Below are 20,026 nucleotides of genomic sequence, written 5' to 3' on the forward strand. Positions count from 1 at the left end.
ATTGATCGTCACTGTATTCAAATAGTTTTTTTAAAGTTTAAGTGCTATCCAGAGCTTTATAATTTCAATCACTTCCAGACTTTTAAAAACTGCCCTGTCGAGTACGCCAATCTTTAGACTACATTTAACTATGAAACCAATATCAGTACAATTGTCATGCTTATGTGTCTAACAGACAGATTTAACACTTCTCGCCTACTCGTACGCATTATTGTACTATAAAATATGCAATTTAGTGTTATTTTATAGAGTGTGAGAATTATCTTCTGTGACTATTATTCATAAGTGTAAAATGGGCTTATAATAATTTTTTTTTATTTTATCGATTGATGTATAGACTATTATATACATATATTCTTTGATTTACGTCACTCAGCAAATTGTCGTTGCAGTTTTATTTTTAAAATATATTTCATTATTAAAATCGCTGTGTACCATAAACTGTCTTAAAATCGTTAAGTGTAACAAATTAAATAATTTCTATTTAATTTTGTGCAAACACAATTATAATCTCATTTAATTTATAAAGAAAGCTTCTCAAGTTTTCTCAGATTCTATTGTTGTCGTTGTTGTAGCCTGCAAGGATCTGATTATTTAGTCCCTTCTGGATGTGCTGAACAATACTCGATCGTCGAACTCGACAAGTGGCTCCGAAACATAGACCCGATTGTTCTTGAAACCTTTCTTAGATATCTTTTTTTTCTCATTTCTCAAGGATTACATATCATCGAGAATCATTTTTATCGATTTTTGATATATTTGAATTTTTATAATCTATTTATGCATAATTTAATAATATCATTATAGGCTATGTTTAATATTCCTAGAACAAGTGTTTGAAATGTCACCAAATTATCAAAAAAATCCATTACCATCTAAACCCAAATAGTTTCTCTTTTTAACTACAAAATAATAAATTATTCAAAACCAGCTGAATCTACGTGCCGGAATCACTCATCAAGATCGATGAACAAGTACCGATATATACTCCCGTATTTAAAACAGTATCATACTTTTCACATAATTATAATAAATTCATTCACTTTTTGGACCAAATTATTTATTACAAATTCTTCGTCTAAACAAATGTATTTACTTTATCTTTCCTTTAATTTATTTACAGAAGATGATGATTCACAAATTTTTGTAAAATTTTTCCGCTTTCACAAATGTTATGACCTAATACCCACATCAGCAAAATTGGTGGTCTTCGACACTCAACTATTAGTGAAAAAAGCTTTTTATGCGCTTGTGTACAACGGGGTACGTGCTGCGCCACTATGGGACTCACAAAAGCAACAATTCGTTGGAATGCTAACCATAACAGATTTCATCAAAATATTACAAATGTATTACAAATCACCAAACTCATCAATGGAGCAGTTGGAAGAGCACAAATTGGAGACATGGCGAAGTAAGTATAGTTCAAATTAATTGTAATTTACTCTATATAAATATAGAAAAGTTTTCTTGATAGACTCCTACTGCTCCTATAATAATTTGTCATTGACATATAACATTATATATTCATATTTAAGAATTATTATCGGAGAGGACGTCTAACTTATCTTGAAATATTAATATATTGAACTAAAATCTTATTGTTTTAAATTATAGATGTACTGCACAAACAAGTATTGCCTTTGGTTAGCATTGGACCCGATTCCTCGTTGTACGATGCTATTAAAATTCTCATACACAGTCGCATACATCGATTACCAGTGATTGATCCAGCTACCGGAAATGTTTTGTATATATTAACCCATAAACGTATACTCAGGTTCCTCTTTTTATACGTAAGTTTTAAAATCAGCTTAGTTTTCGAAGCTAAAATGCAAGTCCCCCATAAACTGGTGCAACCGTAATTAATTAAGTTACTAAATAAATTAACTCAAATTAAATTAGAGTTCGTTAAAAATTTAATGGGGCTCTGCTGTAGCTTCTACAAGCAACTACGAGTATTTACTGCTATAGGCAAGTAGTACTGGGATAATCATAAAGTTTTTACTTTTTCAGATAAGTGAATTACCAAAGCCGTCATATATGCAAAAGACATTACGTGATCTAAAAATAGGCACATATGACAACATTGAGACCGCTGACGAAAGTACCAGCATTATAACTGCACTAAAAAAATTTGTTGAAAGGCGAGTCTCTGCTTTACCATTGGTAGACTCTGAGGGAAGACTTGTCGATATTTATGCAAAGTTTGATGTGATTGTAAGTTAAGATAAAATAATCAAAAACAATGATGAACTAAATTCTATATGTTTTACAGAATTTAGCAGCTGAGAAGACCTACAACGATTTAGATGTTTCACTACGCAAAGCCAACGAACATCGCAATGAATGGTTTGAAGGAGTACAAAAGTGCCATCTAGATGAGTCCTTATACACAATAATGGAACGTATTGTGCGTGCAGAAGTACATCGTCTAGTTGTTGTCGATGAGAATCAAAAAGTAATAGGCATTATTTCACTATCCGATATATTATTATATTTAGTGCTGCGACCAAGTGGTGAAGGTGTGGGTGTATCCGAAAGCTCATTACGTGCTTCGGATCCGATTTTGTTAAGCCGGAAATCTTCAGACGAAGATGAACTAACAGCTGAAAATAAATCACCCTCAGCAGATTCAGGTAGTCGTAGTCTCATTGAAGATATACCCGAAGAAGAGGTACCGATTCCAGCAGCAACAATAGATGCTGAATGTAGTGGCGGGGATAGTGACAATAATAAATCGACAAGTGAAGATAAAGTGAATAATAATCACGATAATGATGTTAGTATTAATGACGATGAACAGGATGTAGATAATAGTGCAATGCAAAATACTGGCGATGGTGATAGTCAAGCCGAAGTGTCCTTTACTGAAACAGCTATAAATGAACGTGATGAAGAAGAATATGATGATGATGGCACAGACGTCATCAGTGGTAATTGTGATGATTTAAAAAAATCTGCCAGCTCTACAGCGACAGATGATAATGACATTATGTCAGCGGCGGCTACGTTAGGCCAGGGTGTACCAGCGACCGCACGAGAAGTTGGACTTGTCAGTGAATAAATTAATTTAACCTTTTAGAATACGCCATAACTACAAATGTATCCCTATTATTGAAATATTTTCTTAAATTAAAAACAAAAAGCAGATTTATTAATAAAAAGAAAAGCTATGAAATTATATTTAATTAAAAAACTTATTGCACCACTAGCAAGCGCGCTTCGATTTTCTCCATTTTGTTAATTATTAAACTAATTTTTAATTAATCTGCTGGATAGTTTTAATATAACGAAACAATAAAAGTGTGAAGAATGATAAATTAAAATTTGTAAATTAAGTAGGAACACAAACAAAAATACAAATTGTAATATATATGTTTTTAATAAATTATTTATACAAAATGAAAATAACAAAAACCAAACTACAAATTTATTACTATTAACCAAAAACTGAAGTTAGATGAGAGAGAAAAAGGAAAATTGTAAGAAAACAAAAGAAAACATTTTCAACTTTCCATTTAAAGTTTATAACTATTAAAGTATAAAATATATATTAAAAAGATTATGCTTTACTCTATGTTAAATAATATTATATCAGGCATTAATGCAAATCGCTATATAATATCTTTTTTATAGTAACTTATTAATGTAAAAACCAGAAAACAGAAACAAAATAAAAATCATTTAAAGATATTTACGTAAGCTATATTTAAATAGATACAAATCAAATATTTTAAAAATTAAAATTATATATATTTAAAAAATGAATATATTGCATTTTAATTACTTCTCAATGAGATATGATGTATTATAAGCAAAAGGTTTGTGTAAAACTTTGTGTCGGGAGTTTTAAAACATAGCCAGACTCTCACCTAATGCTAATTTAAAAGCAAGTAAATTAAATGATAATGGAACATTGTAGAATAAGGTAGGATTTGGAGACTAATATTGTTTAAGGTTAAAGTAACAATAAGAATATACTATGAATATATTCTGGATCAAGGTGAATGAATGTTGTCACGTGATTTCAAAGAACATCTATTTTAGCATAAATGTCTTTTACCTTAATGATCTTATCTCCATTGCGGTGGAAATCAAAGTATAATATGCAACGTGGAGTAGGAACTCTATTCATTTCAATTCTCTATAACAATATCGTCAGGAACGCTAAAACGAACAAACAAACTTTATTTTTCACTTAACAGTACGATACTGGTGGTGACACATTAAATGTATCATTACGATCATAATCTTTAATCAAACTTAGCAGAAAATCTTCTTTATCTATATAATCATAAAACCTTATTTCCTTAGATATTTACACAATTTTGTTGATCAACATAACAGTTCTTTCAAAATTTTTTATGAAAAAAAGCACCAACATAAAGTTGTTGAAACTCATATTTAAGTATATAGTTATCATTATAACAACTTTTATCCTTAGTATTATGCATGCTTTTTATATATTAGCATTTTAAAATAAAACTCAAAAAATAATAATTAAATTTGCTTTATATCCCTCAAAATAATTATTTTATGTGCCTTTTGTTTTTTTCGCGCAGGAATAACTCTTACATTCTGTTTTTTATATTAAAACACACAAATAACTGTTACTTCTGCGTAATAAATATAAAAATTATGATAAACTGGCAATTTCTGCCGAATATATTTAAAACGAAAATATAAAATGCAATTTTCATACAAGTTAGTTGTTTTTGTAATTTCATACCACATCTATTAGAGAGTTGGTGCCGATAAAGATTTAGTCTAGTTTTTGTGTTATTTATAGCTTCACTGACTATCGGTTTTGGCATCATGAGCTTACCCTCTCTACCTGTTTAGATGAAGTGAAGCTATCCACTTATCGACATAGGCTGCAGTCATGTTGTAGCCCAATTTTTCTAAACATCAAATAAGACATTATAAGATAATAGCATAAATAGTTGTCTATTGTCTCTGTTATAGACATTAACAATCATGATCTGTGAAAATCAATATAAAATAAGTCTACACAAAATACTCATGGTCTTATAGTTCAGAATTACAGAAGAAGGGATATTATTTACAAACTTTATTTCTGTTTACTAATCAAAACTAAATCTAAAATACTAGTCGAAAATCACTGTGACTAAATTCTTTCTGATCTTCACCATTTTTTTCCTTCTGTTCTTTTCTTCAAAATTTTAGATCCCAGCTATCACGAAACATTTTTTACGAGTAGAAAGCCATGTAAATGTTTTCATATTTTTTTTTGTTATTTAATTATTTTATTAAACTTTTAGTGATTTAGTAAATAGGTGTTATTTACTAATTAGAAATATTAAAAATGAAATTCTAAATTTATATCGTGGAAAATAAAAAAATAACAATTAAAAAAATTAAATGTTTTTTAATTTTTGCAGCACTATTCTGACATATTTCAGTTATTTAATAGTTTCGCAACACTGACTTTTCCTCTGCACATGGCCAAAATTCAAAACAAAAAAAATACAAACTAATAACAAAGAATTACAATGAATCCGTTTGAAATAAAAGATATACCGGGAAAAGTAAGATCAATTAATCACTGATCTATAACTAAATAATGCTACATAATTAAAACTGTTACTGTAGGGCCGAGGAATGGTATCCACAAAACGTTTTGCAAAAGGAGATATTATTTTGGAGGAGGAGCCTTTTGTTTCTTCGCAATTTTCTTGGAATGCTGCATACGGCTATGCAGCTTGTAACCACTGTATGAGACCTTTGGAAACAATAACTGAAAATGTACACAGACTTGCAAACAATCCTTTAGTACATGTTCCTATGCAGGAACAAGACCCAACTCTACATTGGATAAACCAATTCACTGAATGCAAGTTTTGCAAAACACGTTATTGCTGTGAAGATTGTCGTATAGATGCCTATAATAAGTATCATCGGTTTATGTGTTTAGGTAAATTCGTAGATGACGATTCACATCCCATAAATATACTTAATGACACCTGGAAGTAAGAACGTAATTTGCTTATATATATTTATATCAGTTTAATTTGTTTTTAATTTAAAGAAAAATGCATTACCCACCAGAAACGAGTAGTATTATGCTATTAGTACGTTTAATGGCCATGTATTCACAAAGTAAAAATAAACAGGAGTTTATGGACCAACTGAAATCATTTCAATCGGATATAATTAACAGATCAGAAAATATTTACCATAAAATGCTTGGTGAGAGTTACGAGAAGCAAATGGAGCAATTGTTCATGTCATTTTGCAATGCTTTCAAAAGTGAAGAATTTTCTGAAGTATGTTAATTTAATATCTATGTTTCATGAAATATCTGTTTTCGTTTGTAGTTTACCACTCCAGATTCGTTTAAAGCTTTGCTCGGCTTGGTTGCTACAAATAGTCAAGGTATAGCAACAAGTGTCTTAGCAGACTGGGTAAAAAAGGCATCTGCTATACCACTGCCTACCCAACAAAAAGAAGTTCTAGAAGAACATATTAATTCAATATATAGCGCAGTAGATGAATGTATGATCACGATAAATTTGCAATGTCATTCAGTAAAAATTTTTATTTTTCAATATTTTTAGTCGCTGGTGAATTTCTTAACAACGAAGGGTCTGGGCTTTACTTGATACAAAGCAAAATAAATCACAGCTGCATTCCAAATGCTGCATCGACTTTTCCATATTCAAGTGATATTGTTGTGTTAGAAGCGCTTAAGCCTATTGAACCTGGTGAAGAGATTTGCATATCTTACTTGGATGAATGTCAGTTGAATAGAAGTAGACACTCACGACAAAAGGTTAGCCCAGAAAATATATTATACATATTATTTATGAAATTTATTTTTTTGCAGCATTTAAAAGAAAACTATATTTTTGTTTGTTCATGTCCGAAATGTATAGAACAAGCAGGGGATCCAAATGAAACAAGCGAAGATGAGGAGGATGACGATGGTATGGATTTAGATAATGATGACGATATGATGGAATAAATTCACTGTAAAAATATAAACATAAAACACTTACATCGAAATCTATATATTTTTTATGAAAATACCACGACTTTGACATCAGATTTATTTTTTATTACATACTAAATAACTAATGTATGTATGGAATTTTAAAATAAAATTCTATTTACATTAAAATTGTCTAATAATTTTTACGCACTAGCTACAGGTGTCAAGTTAATTAATTTATTACTGCTTTCAGCCAATTCCTGAATTGAAACTCGACCACGTTGTTTAATAAATTTTGCCACTGACAATAGCTCTTCTTCGGAAACATAAATGAATTTTCCGCGATCATCAATAACGCCCGTAATCGTACCATTTGCCTGTAATTCCTGTATACGGTCAATAGCTTGTTGAGTTTTTAATTTAAATTCTATGGCCAGATCATCAAGCATTACTACTTTGTTATCCTTAATATACTGCACAAACGTTGCGAGTAAATTCTCTTTTTCGCCGTCGTCAGGTTCTTCAAAACCTTCTTCTTCAACTTTGAATGCTTCTTTCATTTTTAAATATTCCTCGTATTCCTTACGTTCACGCTCCTCTCGTTCTAAACGTTCTGCTTCAACTTGTTTACGTTCCTTCTCAGCCTCTTCTTCTTCTGTACGTTTGCGTTCAACTTCCAACTTTTCCTCTTTTGCCTTACGTTCTTCACGTTGTTTTAGCTCATGTTCACGTTGTAAACGTTTCTGTTCTTTTGCTTCCATTTTAGCACGTTTTTTCGTACCCATCTTTTCATCTAAAACTGCACCTTGTGGTATACCGTCTTCCTGATCTTCAACAGCATCATCCAATGCTTGTGCTGCGGCTGCAACTGGGTGAGTATTTTGACGCAATCTGTTACGTTGGTTGCGTGCAATTTGTGCACGTCTTAAGCCACCTTCTGGAGCATTGACTGGAACTGCTCGTTGTTGACGTGCTGGTTTTTCTTCTATAATAAATATTCAATTAATTATATATGCAAAAAATAATGTGAAGTTTCATTACCATTTTTATTAGCACCTCTTCTTTGCATAAAGAATATTGTAATCATTATAACTAAAAGCGTAATAGCAATAGTTAATAAAGTTATTAAATCCATTTTAAACCTTTTGTAAATCAAAGCTTTCAAGAATTTGTTCGATAAACAGAAAATTTAATAATTGCAGTATTTGTTTTGTGCAATAAAACTGAAACGTCAACAAATTATAAAAGTTTCGTCAAATTTTTGAGTAACAGGCTTGTTATACTTCACATTAAAACATTATTTTTACAGATAATTTTTTATTTTTAAATACCAACAAAATATAAGATTAATATTAAATTTAGCTTGTCAGAATTATCAGAAAAACTAAAATTTATTTATAAGATAATACTCTTTTTAATAAAAATCACTTATATACATATATATATTTGTAAAGATACGTAATAATATATATTTAACATATCTGTACTTAGATTCGTCTTTCAAAACAAAACTCAAGTAATTTGCTGTCTTTTCTTCATTTGTTCATGACGTGTCGGCAAGTTTAGTTTTTATAATTCCATAAATTTAATAAATAATATTTATATCTTTTAGTTACTAAAATGTATAAAAATATAATTTATGCAGTTATACTATTCTGCTCGTTAAGTAGCACGTTTGGATTATATTTTCACATTGCTGAAACGGAACGCAAATGCTTCATTGAAGAGGTGCCAGACGAGACAACTGTAATTGGTAAATATAAAATCACTAGTTATTTTATATATGTTTTCAAATATAATATATATTATTTTTTACAGTTAATTACAAAGTGGAACTTTATGACCCACGATCAAATGGATTTATGCCATCATCGCCAGGTATCGGTATGCACGTAGAAGTCCGTGACAGTGATGATAAAATCATTCTGTCTCGCGTGTATAGCTCCGAAGGACGCATTTCATTCACTTCTCATACACCTGGCGAGCATGTTATTTGCATGTATTCAAACAGTACAGCTTGGTTCAGTGGTGCACAGCTGCGTGTACATCTTGATATTCAAGTTGGAGAGCATGCAATCGATTATGCCAACGTTGCGCAAAAAGAAAAATTGACTGAACTTCAACTGCGTATACGTCAGTTACTCGATCAAGTTGACCAAATAACAAAGGAACAAAATTATCAACGTTATCGTGAAGAACGTTTCCGTCATACAAGTGAAAGTACCAACTCGCGTGTACTTTGGTGGTCACTTGCTCAAACTATTGTTCTAGTGTGCATGGGTTTCTGGCAGATGAGACATTTGAAGAGTTTCTTTGAAGCGAAAAAATTGGTATAGAATAATTAAATTCCTCTTTATCGTTTAAATACTTTGACAGTAAAACGCGTATTTAAAGTGTGTATTTTTCATCATAATTTTTAATATAAAATTCATTATTCGAATTCCAAAAATTTGGCAAAATGCTTATAAACAATAATACTAAAACTCATTTCAATCACGAAACATTTTCAATACAAAATATACTTTTATGAAAAATCATCCAATTTCCAGGACTTTTGCTTAATATATAAAATAAATTATTTTAATTCCATATACAATTTATTTGTGCTAATTTACTTAATTGAAGGTATAATTATTCATTAGTTATATTTAAACAGATATTATCGATGCTTGTACTTTATGGTTGCAATATTTTTGGTGTGCATGCAATTATTTATAATAATTTTATAATTATATAATTTCTATGAAGAATACTTAATATGACTGTATTCAAATTTACCTGTTTCAAACATTGGGATATTTATACATTCATTGGAGATTTTTGAAAACTATTTTAAAGTTCATATGAAAACATTTCTATATTGAAAACAACCTATGTAGCTAGTATTAAATGGTCTAACATATTTTAGGGGGTGGGACAAGTAGAGTTGGACAATCTGTAAACTATCGAAGCTTTGAAAACAAACGCTCGTCGAATTATGATAGCTATAAGTCATTGAAAATTATTTCAAAAGGATTTATTTTTATACTTTGTCCTTGGACTATATTTGAATTATATATATATATATATATAATATATATATATATATATATATATATATATATATATATATATATATATATATATATATATATATATATATATATATTACTATATATTGAAATAAACATGTAATTGAGAGTTTGATCGAAACTATATTTTATTTATGTTTGGTTCTTGAATCACAAACTGGATAACTTTTGTATTATACATTCTAATTTAAAAAAAAAAATAAGTATATTTAGAAGTAGTACATGAAATTAATAATTTTTAAAAACAATTAGAAAATTGAAATAGCATCACAATTAATTATTGCGACCTTGTTACTGTGAGTGACTCAGTAGATGCATATTAGCTCCGTCAATGTTTGTAAAACCGAAACCAAAAATAATTCTTAACATTGTAAATTTATCCTTTTGACATTACGGGATGTAGACTACGAATCAATAACAAAGATTCATGCTATGAAGCTTTAAGCGCACAGCTTCATCCCAATCAGTTACTAGGTCGGTAGCTGAAACTGACAGTGTCAACTTTAAAATGATGTAAGTATATAGATCCGTAAATGAGAAATCAAGCGATCACTGAATCCGAGTTAGCGTTATACATCTCGTAAAAATTAAAAGTATTAAATTAAAAAAAATTCAAAATTTAATTACTTATTTATATTTTTTGGAATTTTAAACTAAAAATCTGTCTTTATGCTTATGTACTCATATATAAAAATTGGTTCCCAGAAACTTTTTTACCTAAAGCCATATGTATGTTTACTTCATAATTGCGTAAAATTCTATTTCTCTGATTGCTGAGCTGGGTTTGATCTAGTTAATTTATCTTTTAGTGTAAATATGGACCAATTTTTTAATAACAGCTCGTTTCTTAAGTCTGGAGTGCAATGCTAGCACCTATTCTTCACGCTGTTCGCATAAAAGAAAAGGAAGATCAATGGGACAGAGAAATAAAGACTTTTAACTTATTTTAAGACTGATCATTACAAAATTAGTAGAAAATTATTCTACTTTCTTACTATTTGTTAAAACTTAAATAATTTCTTTCAACTTCGGTTGGTTGGTTGTAGCGGCAGATACAGATTAGATAACTCCCATATACCTCAATTTACAACTTTTTACCGTTTTGCTACCACATTCTTCGCTAGAACCGCTAAGATAGAAGGTATAGACTAAATCCATCTTGTCGAATTTAGATAATTTAATAGGTCTTTCGTTTTTATCGATGTATAATCTGATAAAGTGTCAAAGAAGTACTTTCCCAAAAACCAATTTCTTCTGAACGCCTCTTTACTTGTATAATATCATAATCTTTTATTAAACATATAACATATCTATTAAAGATATTTGATAAAATTTGATTGTTCATAGAAAATTCAATACATTTTAATAAATATCTCATTGTAGAGAAAGAATTTTGTATAAATTGTGAGAAAAAAAAACTTAGTTAGCCTCCACTGAATCCCTATCAGAGTAAAATTTACCTACATGCGGGTGTATGCAAGTGCAGTATGACGGAGAATTCAGATAAACAACATATGCGAAGATCACGAGTATTTTTACACGAGATGGAGTGCATTACACGGTTAGGCAAAAAGTTGATAGCAGAATCGTATCGCATTCAGTTTGAAGAGTGAAGCTTATGGGTTCAGTTCAAAACGGAAAAACATATATTTTTAAAAAATATAACAAAGTTCATTTTAAAAATTAATTAACGACTGAAATGCAATTAATTACAAAATACGATTACTGATAAGTTTTTAATTTACCGAAGAACTGACAACATATTTTATTATTATATATAATAAATTATTTTAGTTTGAGACACATATTTTATATAATTTGTTTTTATTTAATTATTTTGCTGCAAACGTACTTGAAAAAAAATGTTGCACAGCCGCGAACCTTGTCTACTGTGACAATTGAACGTGAAAAAGCCGCAATTTGCGGTAAATGTTGATTTTCTCAACATTCATGCTACCTTTTAAGGTCTTGTCTATACAAAAAAATGTAAATAATTATTGTGAAAATAAATATATATTCATAAATAGATATATATGGCAGTGAGAAGTGCGTGAACTATATGCATATAATATAACTGAAATATAATAAATCCTGTAAGATGTTTCGTGCCTCTCAAATCGCGAGTGAAGAAAGTAAGTCTGAGTGCTGAAGCTGTAGATTAGAACCTTTAAATGAAAACAATTACAAGCTAAAAACACAATATTATAAATCAGAAATATTTTATCACATATTAGATAAAAAAAATCTAATATTTACATGTAACAACAAATCGACATAGAAAATTTGATACTGATAAAACAAATTTTATCGTTTGAAGGAAGTATCTTTGACATCTGAAAGATTAAAACTCATTTCAGAATAAATGCGATATGCTTGATATGGAGCTTATCAGTGTTAGTTTATAAAAATACTAAACAAACGTTTTTTCTTTTTATCCCTCCACAATACATAATTTAATTTTGTGATGACTCTTATGAGGTAACATAAAGATAAATTATTTAAAACAAAAATTATATATCTTTATTATATTGTAATATTTTATTTAGTTCCTGAATTGATAGTATATATCTAGATATATTTTTCAAACACTCACTTGTGACATATTGGTAATCTTCCTTTTTCTTAGAATTACAGTCTTTGGTGGATCGAACTTTCATAACCAAAGCTTAACGTTTTTCTCGATATGAGAAATGTGAGGAAAATATTAGAAAGATACAATCAAACACATTCATTATGTTAAGTTCATCTAATTATATCATTAAATTATCTGTTTCTCTTTCGAAAAAGATATCGGTAACCCTATAAAATATATATAATTTCTAAATCTAACCATTTTCGTCAGTAATGTGAGATAGATAAACGAATTTTATCAATATACTTCTCGGGAATAGAGTCTAAATATTCGTCAGAACAATGAAAATCAGATAACTTTATTTTATATATTCTTTATAAACTGAACAATAAATTTTATTTAACTGAAATTCGGTATGCACAAAATGATTGACGTATAGTTTAACTTTCTTTAGAATATAGTAGTGCTAAGAACGGATAACCTAGTAATATTATTATTATGTCGAGGCTAGAACTAGGCTTAGAACTCGTGCCTGTCAAATTAGAAGCGATGACTAATCGTATTTATCCACAAGTAGCCAAGGCTGCACAAACTTTCAATGCTGAAGTTCTAAGCCTGGCACTTCCAGTCCAAACAAATTATATACGGACTATAAACTAATTAAATAAAATTCGATTATTTCCTAAGACCGCTGATGAAGAGTACTTGGCAATATTCGAAACAGCGGCTGACCATACAAGTCAGCAAAATTTGAATAAAAATTAAAATAAAATTTTTGTGTTTGTTCTTTATTTCTTTCTTTGCTATTCGAAAAACTCTTTAAATTGTGAATCTTAAAACCAAGTTCAACACTAGCACTTTCGTCATCTCTTGTGAGTATGAATTAAATTGCTTGACACTATATCACGCCTGGATATCATACTCAGTTAGTAAATGAGCAGATATTTTAAGTGGTAATAGAATTATAGACGAATTCTAAACGAAAAATGGAACTCTTAGAATTAATTGGTCTTTTAGTATTATTTTAAAAATATGTTTACTTTTTAACTGATTTACCTATTCCACAAAATAGTTTAGAGCACAACAATACAATAGTAGTTCCCTTCTACGGTACAACTCGGAAGTCATTATATACTTTGTCGGTACTATTTTATGAATGTGTACTTGGTATTTTTTACCAGCTGAATCATATTTTCTTTTTATTCATTGGAACAGTTTGAAGTAGTGTTACCTCTTTAACCAGTTTTTACATCAACATTGCTAAGCCCAATACCTTATTAGCAGTCAGTCTACCAGATATATATTGTTGTAAGCGTACCCTTCTTCCAGACTGAATTATGTAAATGTTTATATTGTATATAATTTGGCCTTAAATTTATACATATACATATATAGCATAACATATATTAAAAATGAAGTATTTTTGCAGTGGTTAAGAATTATATACGTATGGCTTGTATGCTCAATATATAATGTCACGTTTAATTATATAAGCACCCTTATACCATATGCGGGATCGTTTTATGTATGTATTTTAGATCGTGCTAAATTAGTCAGATTTATAGCAGAAATTTAAAACAAACATACATATATATATATATATATTATATATATAAATATTTATTCTACACATAGTTAAGAAGATATACGAATTGTAAAAAATATGTACTTAAATAAAATGATCAAATCTCGAGATTTGTGTTTAATGTGTTTATATTTTTTAGCACTTCCTGTTCTTGGAACTGTTACGATAATCTCTACAACAGACGATGCCAATGAATCAAATGTAGGCACAAATATAAAACGCGGAGATGGTCAATCAACTTATGGTACTAATACGATTATTTCATCGTCAAAAATCAAATACCCAGCTGCGGTTGCTTTCATTCTAATAACGAAATTTTTTGAAGCATTTGCAGCTAATGGAATGCGAAGTAAGTTGTCCGATGGACTATCAGATGAATTATCAATAATTTATTAAATTTTTAAAATTTCGTCGATCAAATGCATTTAGCATGTTCTTAAATTAACTTTATCAGCAATATTCCATGTTTCATAAATATTCTTGAAAACATAAAATATTTACGAGTATATCAACAACAGCAAAAACCAATTAATCTATTTTTCACATTTTTAAAAACGATACGATTTTAAAAATATATTCCAATTTAAAAATATAATTTCTTTTTTTTTGTGATTTCAGCAATATTGGCTTTGTACTTACGAGATGATCTCTTCTTCAGTGAAAGTTTTTCAACGATAATGCTGCACATCTTCAATTTTTTTGGTCAATTCTGTCCAATTTTCGGTGCTATCTTAGCGGATAGCTATATTGGAAATGTTCGCACGATATCGTCATTTTGTGTTCTTTATGCTTTTGGCTGGATCTTACTTATCCTTACATCACTACCAAATATGGGAATATCATTGATGTACCGTAATTATAAAACCATTTTAGTGACTAAAGTTTGCGAGACACGACATACCTGACTATGAAATTGTTCATTATATGTACATACAGTCGTTCGTCTTCTTTAATAAGGAAAAATTAGATAAGTCGTAGACAAGATGTAAAGGCAATTTTGGATGTTTAAATTTGTTTAGAATTTCCAAACTTATTCTGAAGCAAAGCCTTAAGGAAGAATCCATATTTGGCACCCAAGGCTAACATTAGAGAAAAAAGTGCAAAATATTTTGCAAGACTCTCCCTTCGTTACAACGGCAAAAAAAGGGTTTAATTAAGAAGAAATAGATTCCTTAACTTACCTTTTAGCTTTTCTTTTGAAAAATATTCGTTGCAAGGAGAAAAATTAAAATTGACATCAAAAGCTGTGTCAACAGTTTATATAAACAATATAGAACCAGTTCTTGTTGGTTTGTAGATTAGAGTATTAAAAAAAAATAAGTCCTTCTTTAAATATTTTTGATTTAATCTAACAATATAATTGGTGGTTTCATGGTAATTGGTTGTTCTCTTTAGATTTTTGGCTATAACTTAGCTGGATCCAACATATATATTTTTTTTATTATAATTATTATTACTAACATAGCCGTCTTAAAAATGTGTATATACATTTTATAATATATAAATATGTTCTCATTCTGTCGAGAATTGTTGTGTTACCATAAGAAAGAAGCAATTTTATTTGCATCATTTCTTCAGAAGATCCTAATCCGACATACGAAAAAACACAAAACATTATCCATAGTTTTTTTTGTGCTCTTAGTTGGGGAACATTTACTAGAGCTTTCTCATTTAATTGAATGTCTCTCATTTTATTCCTATATATAAAATATGTAGTTCTCCAATCACAGAATACCTAGGTTATTGACCTGTCTAAAGGTCAAGAATAGACTTAATCCTGTTGATATGTAAAAGAAAGTGACGGTAAATCAATTCTCGGCTGTGACTGATAGAAACATCAATTCGTTAGTGACCTTTTATCAAGGTGGCACAGAGTCTAGTTTACCAGTGCACTAGTTCCAGGCACACTGAATAATTAAGAATAATTATTGATTACAATCAATTATAAAAGTTTTTATGTAGAGTTTTTTTAGGTACTATTTCATACAGATAAACGATCGTTAAAGTTGACTTATTTTAATGGGACTCAAATTGTTTATAAATACTATGTCAGATTAACCAACAATTATTATAGATAATCGTTAAATGCATATGGAAATTATGTAGTAGTAATATTTATTACCATTTAAATTAAATACTTATATGAATATTTTTGGAGTTATTAATGATCGGGCAACTTAGTAACAATGTAAAGTGAAAACAACAAAATATATGTAATCAAAAGCTATTTGTACTTGTACTGTTTACTGCGCTTATTATACGAGATCGTGAATACCCTATTTTATTATATATTCCATACACATACTACACATATATTTTTACTTATATATCTTAATTTCTGTTATCAGTTTCCTGATTTCGGCATCATTACTTTTTATTGCTGTTGGGAATGGATCAATACGCGCTTGCATTACAAGTCTGGGAGCGCTACAATTTAAGGTTCCCGAACAAGCCTGCCAACTAGCGGAATATTTCTTTCTGTATTATTTTGTTTATTATTTTGGCATTTTTTTAAGTAAAATATTGCCACCTTTGGTGCGTGCAAATACTCAATGCTTTAATAAAAATGGTTGCTATCCAGCAGTATTCGGTACGTTAGCGACATCATTCATGCTATCTTGGAGTGAGTTTTTAAATTTTAATCATATATCACAAGTTTATATATAAACTACAAAATAATTTATTTACTTTAAAGCAATTTTCATGATTGGTAAATTTTTTTATAAACCTGAGAAACTTTCTGAAGAAAATATTTTAATAAAATTTTATGGATGTATTAAATATGCGATAATCAAAAAATGTACAAGGTCGAAAAAGGAACCACGACCAAGTTATTGGCTCAACAATGCTATTGGTCGATATGACAAGAATTTTGTTGATGATGTTGCTAAAGTTTTAAAAGTAAGAAACTTATTAAATTAATTTATTAAGAATTTATTTGCAATATATATATTACTTATTTAATAGTAAACAAAATACGTCATTTTTATGCTATGTGTGCCTTGCGCACCTATTTTAGCGGCTTATTAATCTAGAACGTTACTGATCAATTTGAATTCTTTACTATACTTTCTTCTGATTAAATTATTAACCTCTGTTAAAAACTCGAAATGATTTTTCAAACATAGTTATTAACAGTATACGTAGATCCCAATTTTATGGAGACTATATTATAATTTAGCTAGTTTGGTTGAAAGGACAAATACTGGAACAAATATAGACACTTTCACTCGAAGAGATCTAATGTCCATTGTGATTACTCAAAAGATATTAACAAAAAGCGAACTACAGTAATAATTTATATAATATCTATAAGACCTATCTTACTAAACCACTTGGTTTTCTAGATGAAATTAAGAATTTATTGAATATCAAATTATCTGTCTTGTTATCTCTGCCAAAACCGTAAAGTAACGATTTCCTAGACATTTAAGTTAGTCCGTCTTGAAATCTGAAGAAACATGTAGAAAGTGATCTTGTATTTCTCCATAATCCAATTAGCAAAATATGTCACCGTTAAAGGTCTTATCTTAAACTTGACAATGTCTTATCTTAAACTTGACAATGTAACAAAAAATTTATATCTATTAAATTATTTATATCTTTTTGTAGTATTGCAAACATTTTATTTAAAACTTAATTAAGTTAGTATCTAATAGTAATCTAACAGTAATCTAAACCATCTATGAAATCATGTCATTATAGATATCAAAATTATTTATCCCTTTGCCCATTTATTTTGCACTGCTCGCTCAGCAGGATTCAAGTTGGACATTTCAGGCTACACTGATGAATACAACGATTGCTGGTATTACACTGCAACCAGATCAAGTAATTTAAAATATCTTTTAATAATTTTCATTTTAAAATACACGAAATTTATTTTATTTAACAGGCTAAAGCAATGGGTCCCATATTTCTATTTATATTGATACCACTTTGGCAATACCTGTTTGCTCCTTTGTTCAAACATTTATTCGGATTTGAGCTGAAACCTCTACACAGTGTGACTGTTGGTGGCATTTGCTCAGCTATATCATTTCTTTGTGCTGGAATACTACAAGAAAATATATTTGTAAGCATTTCTCCTATTAGATAAAGTTTTTAAAGTATTAGTCTTTAAGCAGGGTCAGCCATATAAAAGTATTAACATAGTCTGGCAAGTTCCACAATTTCTAATGATTATGATGGGCGAATTGTTTCTTTCCATACCAGGTCTTCAATTTGCTTTTACACAAGTAAGATATTATTAATATATTTTTTAATTGATATGAAATAAAATTTGAATTTACTTATTTAATATAAATAAATAATAATAAATAATAATTTATTTAAGACAGATATATATATATATATATAGTTAACCCGGCAAACCTTGTTCTGCCACATAAATTATTTCTAGTGAATATTTTTTTTTAAATAAAAGATAACGAATGTATTATAAGTGTGTGTGGATGGGTTCCATCATAGAAAGAGGAATTAAGCGCTGTAGACGATAACCGCCGATAAAAACAAAAAAAAACTTCAAAGTTTTGTTAACGCAATGTATTTCATTAAAGGGACATATTTATTGTTTTATCTCGTAAAATTTAAATTTAAATTGAAAAATTAATATATGTTTTATACTAAATTTTGAAAATGAAAAATCAAGTAAATCAATATTAATTTCGAAGAGCAATAGATCGTTCGATATTTTTTGTGAGTTCATCTTTAGCCAATACAACTAAGCTTGATGGTTGGACCACACGAAAACATGCCACGTATAGTTATCCATTCGAAAAACATGATGTACCCAAATCTATGCCGCATACAGAATCGATTGACCTTGCGACTTATTGATTGTCATTGCGAATGGTTTGATTACATATAGCATCGTCTATATCATGCTTTAGTCTTAATTGACAAGTGCAATTGATTATAGAAATTAATAAAAAAAATTAAACATATGTTATAAATATTTAAAATGAGATTTTTTTGAAAAAAAACCCAACAAATTTTCAAGAGATGAGTATACAACTATATAATATAATAAATTTAAATAAAAGTTCCAAACCTTATAAACTGGAATACTCATTAGGTCTTAAATTAAAGAATATTTAATTGTTTATTATTTAAACTATTTAGTAAGCTACAAGTTGTTTTTGATATATTGAAGTTATTTTTATTACTGAAGGTTTTTCTTAATAGGTCGATTTTTCATGAACTCTAGTATATTTTTGTTTATATTCAATTTGAACCCCCCAAATACTATATTTTTAAGTTGCTTGAACAAATTAAGTATTTCCACCACCTATAATATTTGGTTAAAAAATATACTTTAATAATATTATATTAGTATTAGTTATTTATCTTTACTAATAAAACTTCTTATACATAGGCACCAACATCTATGAAATCCGTTGTGACTGCTGCTTGGTTCCTCAATAATGCATTTGGGAATTTGATTGTAATCATTATTACTAAAATTGATATATTTGATTCACAGGTAAACCCATTTGCATTTTGATCAATTAATGTAAAATATTATATATATCTATAATAAACAGAGCAACGAGTACTTCTTCTATGCAGTGATAATGCTAGTTTCGATTATTATATTTACATTATTGGCTTATGATTACATTTTGCAAGAACAACTACTGAGCTATCATGTAAATAATACTTTAGTGACTAGAAAAGAAAATACAATAGCCAATGGTTTAACAAAGGACAATGATATGAAAGATGATATGGCTGATCTACCAAGTACAAGTTCAAGTGTTTGCAATACATTACAAGATAAAAATTATATAGCATAATATTTTAAGCTTATTCCAAATATGTGCAATAAATGTGATATCAAA

The 20,026-nt window shown here is 28.9% G+C and overlaps 5 protein-coding genes across 10 annotated transcripts in view; 4 read left to right on the top strand and 1 right to left on the bottom strand.

Moving 5' to 3' along the window:
* LOC119678764 (5'-AMP-activated protein kinase subunit gamma-1) overlaps positions 1-3,496 on the top strand; it is a 165,327-nt gene extending 161,831 nt beyond the window's left edge. For 2 of the 5 annotated variants that reach the window (XM_038090810.1, XM_038090811.1), the window contains 4 exons: positions 1,124-1,414; positions 1,618-1,796; positions 2,017-2,220; positions 2,279-3,493. In XM_038090810.1, the coding sequence (XP_037946738.1) occupies positions 1,124-1,414; positions 1,618-1,796; positions 2,017-2,220; positions 2,279-3,067 (1,463 nt within the window). In that variant the 3' untranslated portion in view covers positions 3,068-3,493. Of the gene's footprint in view, positions 1-1,123; positions 1,415-1,617; positions 1,797-2,016; positions 2,221-2,278 lie in introns of all 5 variants that reach the window. The other 3 variants (XM_038090812.1, XM_038090814.1, XM_038090809.1) reach the window with 2 other exon arrangements.
* Positions 3,497-5,353: 1,857 nt separating this feature from the next.
* LOC119679570 (SET and MYND domain-containing protein 5) lies at positions 5,354-7,138 on the top strand. Its single transcript, XM_038092003.1, has 6 exons — positions 5,354-5,552; positions 5,617-5,993; positions 6,053-6,290; positions 6,342-6,519; positions 6,582-6,796; positions 6,851-7,138. Exons 1-6 carry the CDS (start codon positions 5,517-5,519, stop codon positions 6,986-6,988), a joined length of 1,182 nt encoding a protein of 393 aa, XP_037947931.1. The 5' UTR covers positions 5,354-5,516; the 3' UTR covers positions 6,989-7,138.
* Positions 7,136-8,179, bottom strand: LOC119679571 (DDRGK domain-containing protein 1). The gene is made up of 2 exons (XM_038092004.1): positions 7,997-8,179; positions 7,136-7,940 (listed from the first exon to the last, which is right to left on the bottom strand). The coding sequence occupies exons 1-2, from the start codon at positions 8,088-8,090 to the stop codon at positions 7,159-7,161; spliced, it is 876 nt and encodes a 291-aa protein (XP_037947932.1). The 5' UTR covers positions 8,091-8,179; the 3' UTR covers positions 7,136-7,158.
* Positions 8,180-8,404: 225 nt separating this feature from the next.
* LOC119683932 (transmembrane emp24 domain-containing protein eca) lies at positions 8,405-9,489 on the top strand. Its single transcript, XM_038097823.1, has 3 exons — positions 8,405-8,511; positions 8,568-8,708; positions 8,774-9,489. Exons 2-3 carry the CDS (start codon positions 8,576-8,578, stop codon positions 9,289-9,291), a joined length of 651 nt encoding a protein of 216 aa, XP_037953751.1. The 5' UTR covers positions 8,405-8,511; positions 8,568-8,575; the 3' UTR covers positions 9,292-9,489.
* A 2,354-nt stretch (positions 9,490-11,843) lies between these two features.
* LOC119680848 (solute carrier family 15 member 1) lies at positions 11,844-20,010 on the top strand. Of its 2 annotated transcripts, XM_038093849.1 has the most exons (11): positions 11,844-11,991; positions 12,054-12,158; positions 14,323-14,532; positions 14,802-15,030; positions 16,532-16,806; positions 16,879-17,084; positions 17,889-18,014; positions 18,079-18,258; positions 18,311-18,421; positions 19,561-19,668; positions 19,730-20,010. In XM_038093849.1, exons 2-11 carry the CDS (start codon positions 12,125-12,127, stop codon positions 19,979-19,981), a joined length of 1,731 nt encoding a protein of 576 aa, XP_037949777.1. In that variant the 5' UTR covers positions 11,844-11,991; positions 12,054-12,124; the 3' UTR covers positions 19,982-20,010. The 2 variants fall into 2 exon arrangements, with proteins under 2 accessions (XP_037949777.1, XP_037949776.1); XM_038093848.1 differs by having other exon boundaries at positions 11,844-12,158.
* The last annotated feature ends 16 nt before the right edge of the window (positions 20,011-20,026 follow it).

Source organism: Teleopsis dalmanni, chromosome 2, assembly GCF_002237135.1.
Source record: "Teleopsis dalmanni isolate 2A chromosome 2, ASM223713v2, whole genome shotgun sequence".
NCBI classification, from domain to species: domain Eukaryota; kingdom Metazoa; phylum Arthropoda; class Insecta; order Diptera; family Diopsidae; genus Teleopsis; species Teleopsis dalmanni.

Bases quoted from the DNA above. Each gene is read 5' to 3' on its own strand.
- LOC119680848 (XM_038093848.1), top strand. From the start codon at position 12,125: ATGTTTCGTGCCTCTCAAATCGCGAGTGAAGAAA. The intron at 17,085-17,888 runs GTAAGAAACTTA...ATGTCATTATAG, and splicing joins ATGTTGCTAAAGTTTTAAAA to ATATCAAAATTATTTATCCC. The intron at 18,422-19,560 runs GTAAGATATTAT...TCTTATACATAG, and splicing joins TTCAATTTGCTTTTACACAA to GCACCAACATCTATGAAATC.
- LOC119679571 (XM_038092004.1), bottom strand. From the start codon at position 8,090: ATGGATTTAATAACTTTATTAACTATTGCTATTACGCTTTTAGTTATA. The intron at 7,941-7,996 runs GTAATGAAACTT...TATTTATTATAG, and splicing joins AAGAGGTGCTAATAAAAATG to AAGAAAAACCAGCACGTCAA.
- LOC119683932 (XM_038097823.1), top strand. From the start codon at position 8,576: ATGTATAAAAATATAATTTATGCAGTTATACTATTCTGCTCGTTAAGT. The intron at 8,709-8,773 runs GTAAATATAAAA...TATTTTTTACAG, and splicing joins AGACGAGACAACTGTAATTG to TTAATTACAAAGTGGAACTT.
- LOC119679570 (XM_038092003.1), top strand. From the start codon at position 5,517: ATGAATCCGTTTGAAATAAAAGATATACCGGGAAAA. The intron at 5,994-6,052 runs GTAAGAACGTAA...TTTAATTTAAAG, and splicing joins ATACTTAATGACACCTGGAA to AAAAATGCATTACCCACCAG. The intron at 6,797-6,850 runs GTTAGCCCAGAA...ATTTTTTTGCAG, and splicing joins GTAGACACTCACGACAAAAG to CATTTAAAAGAAAACTATAT.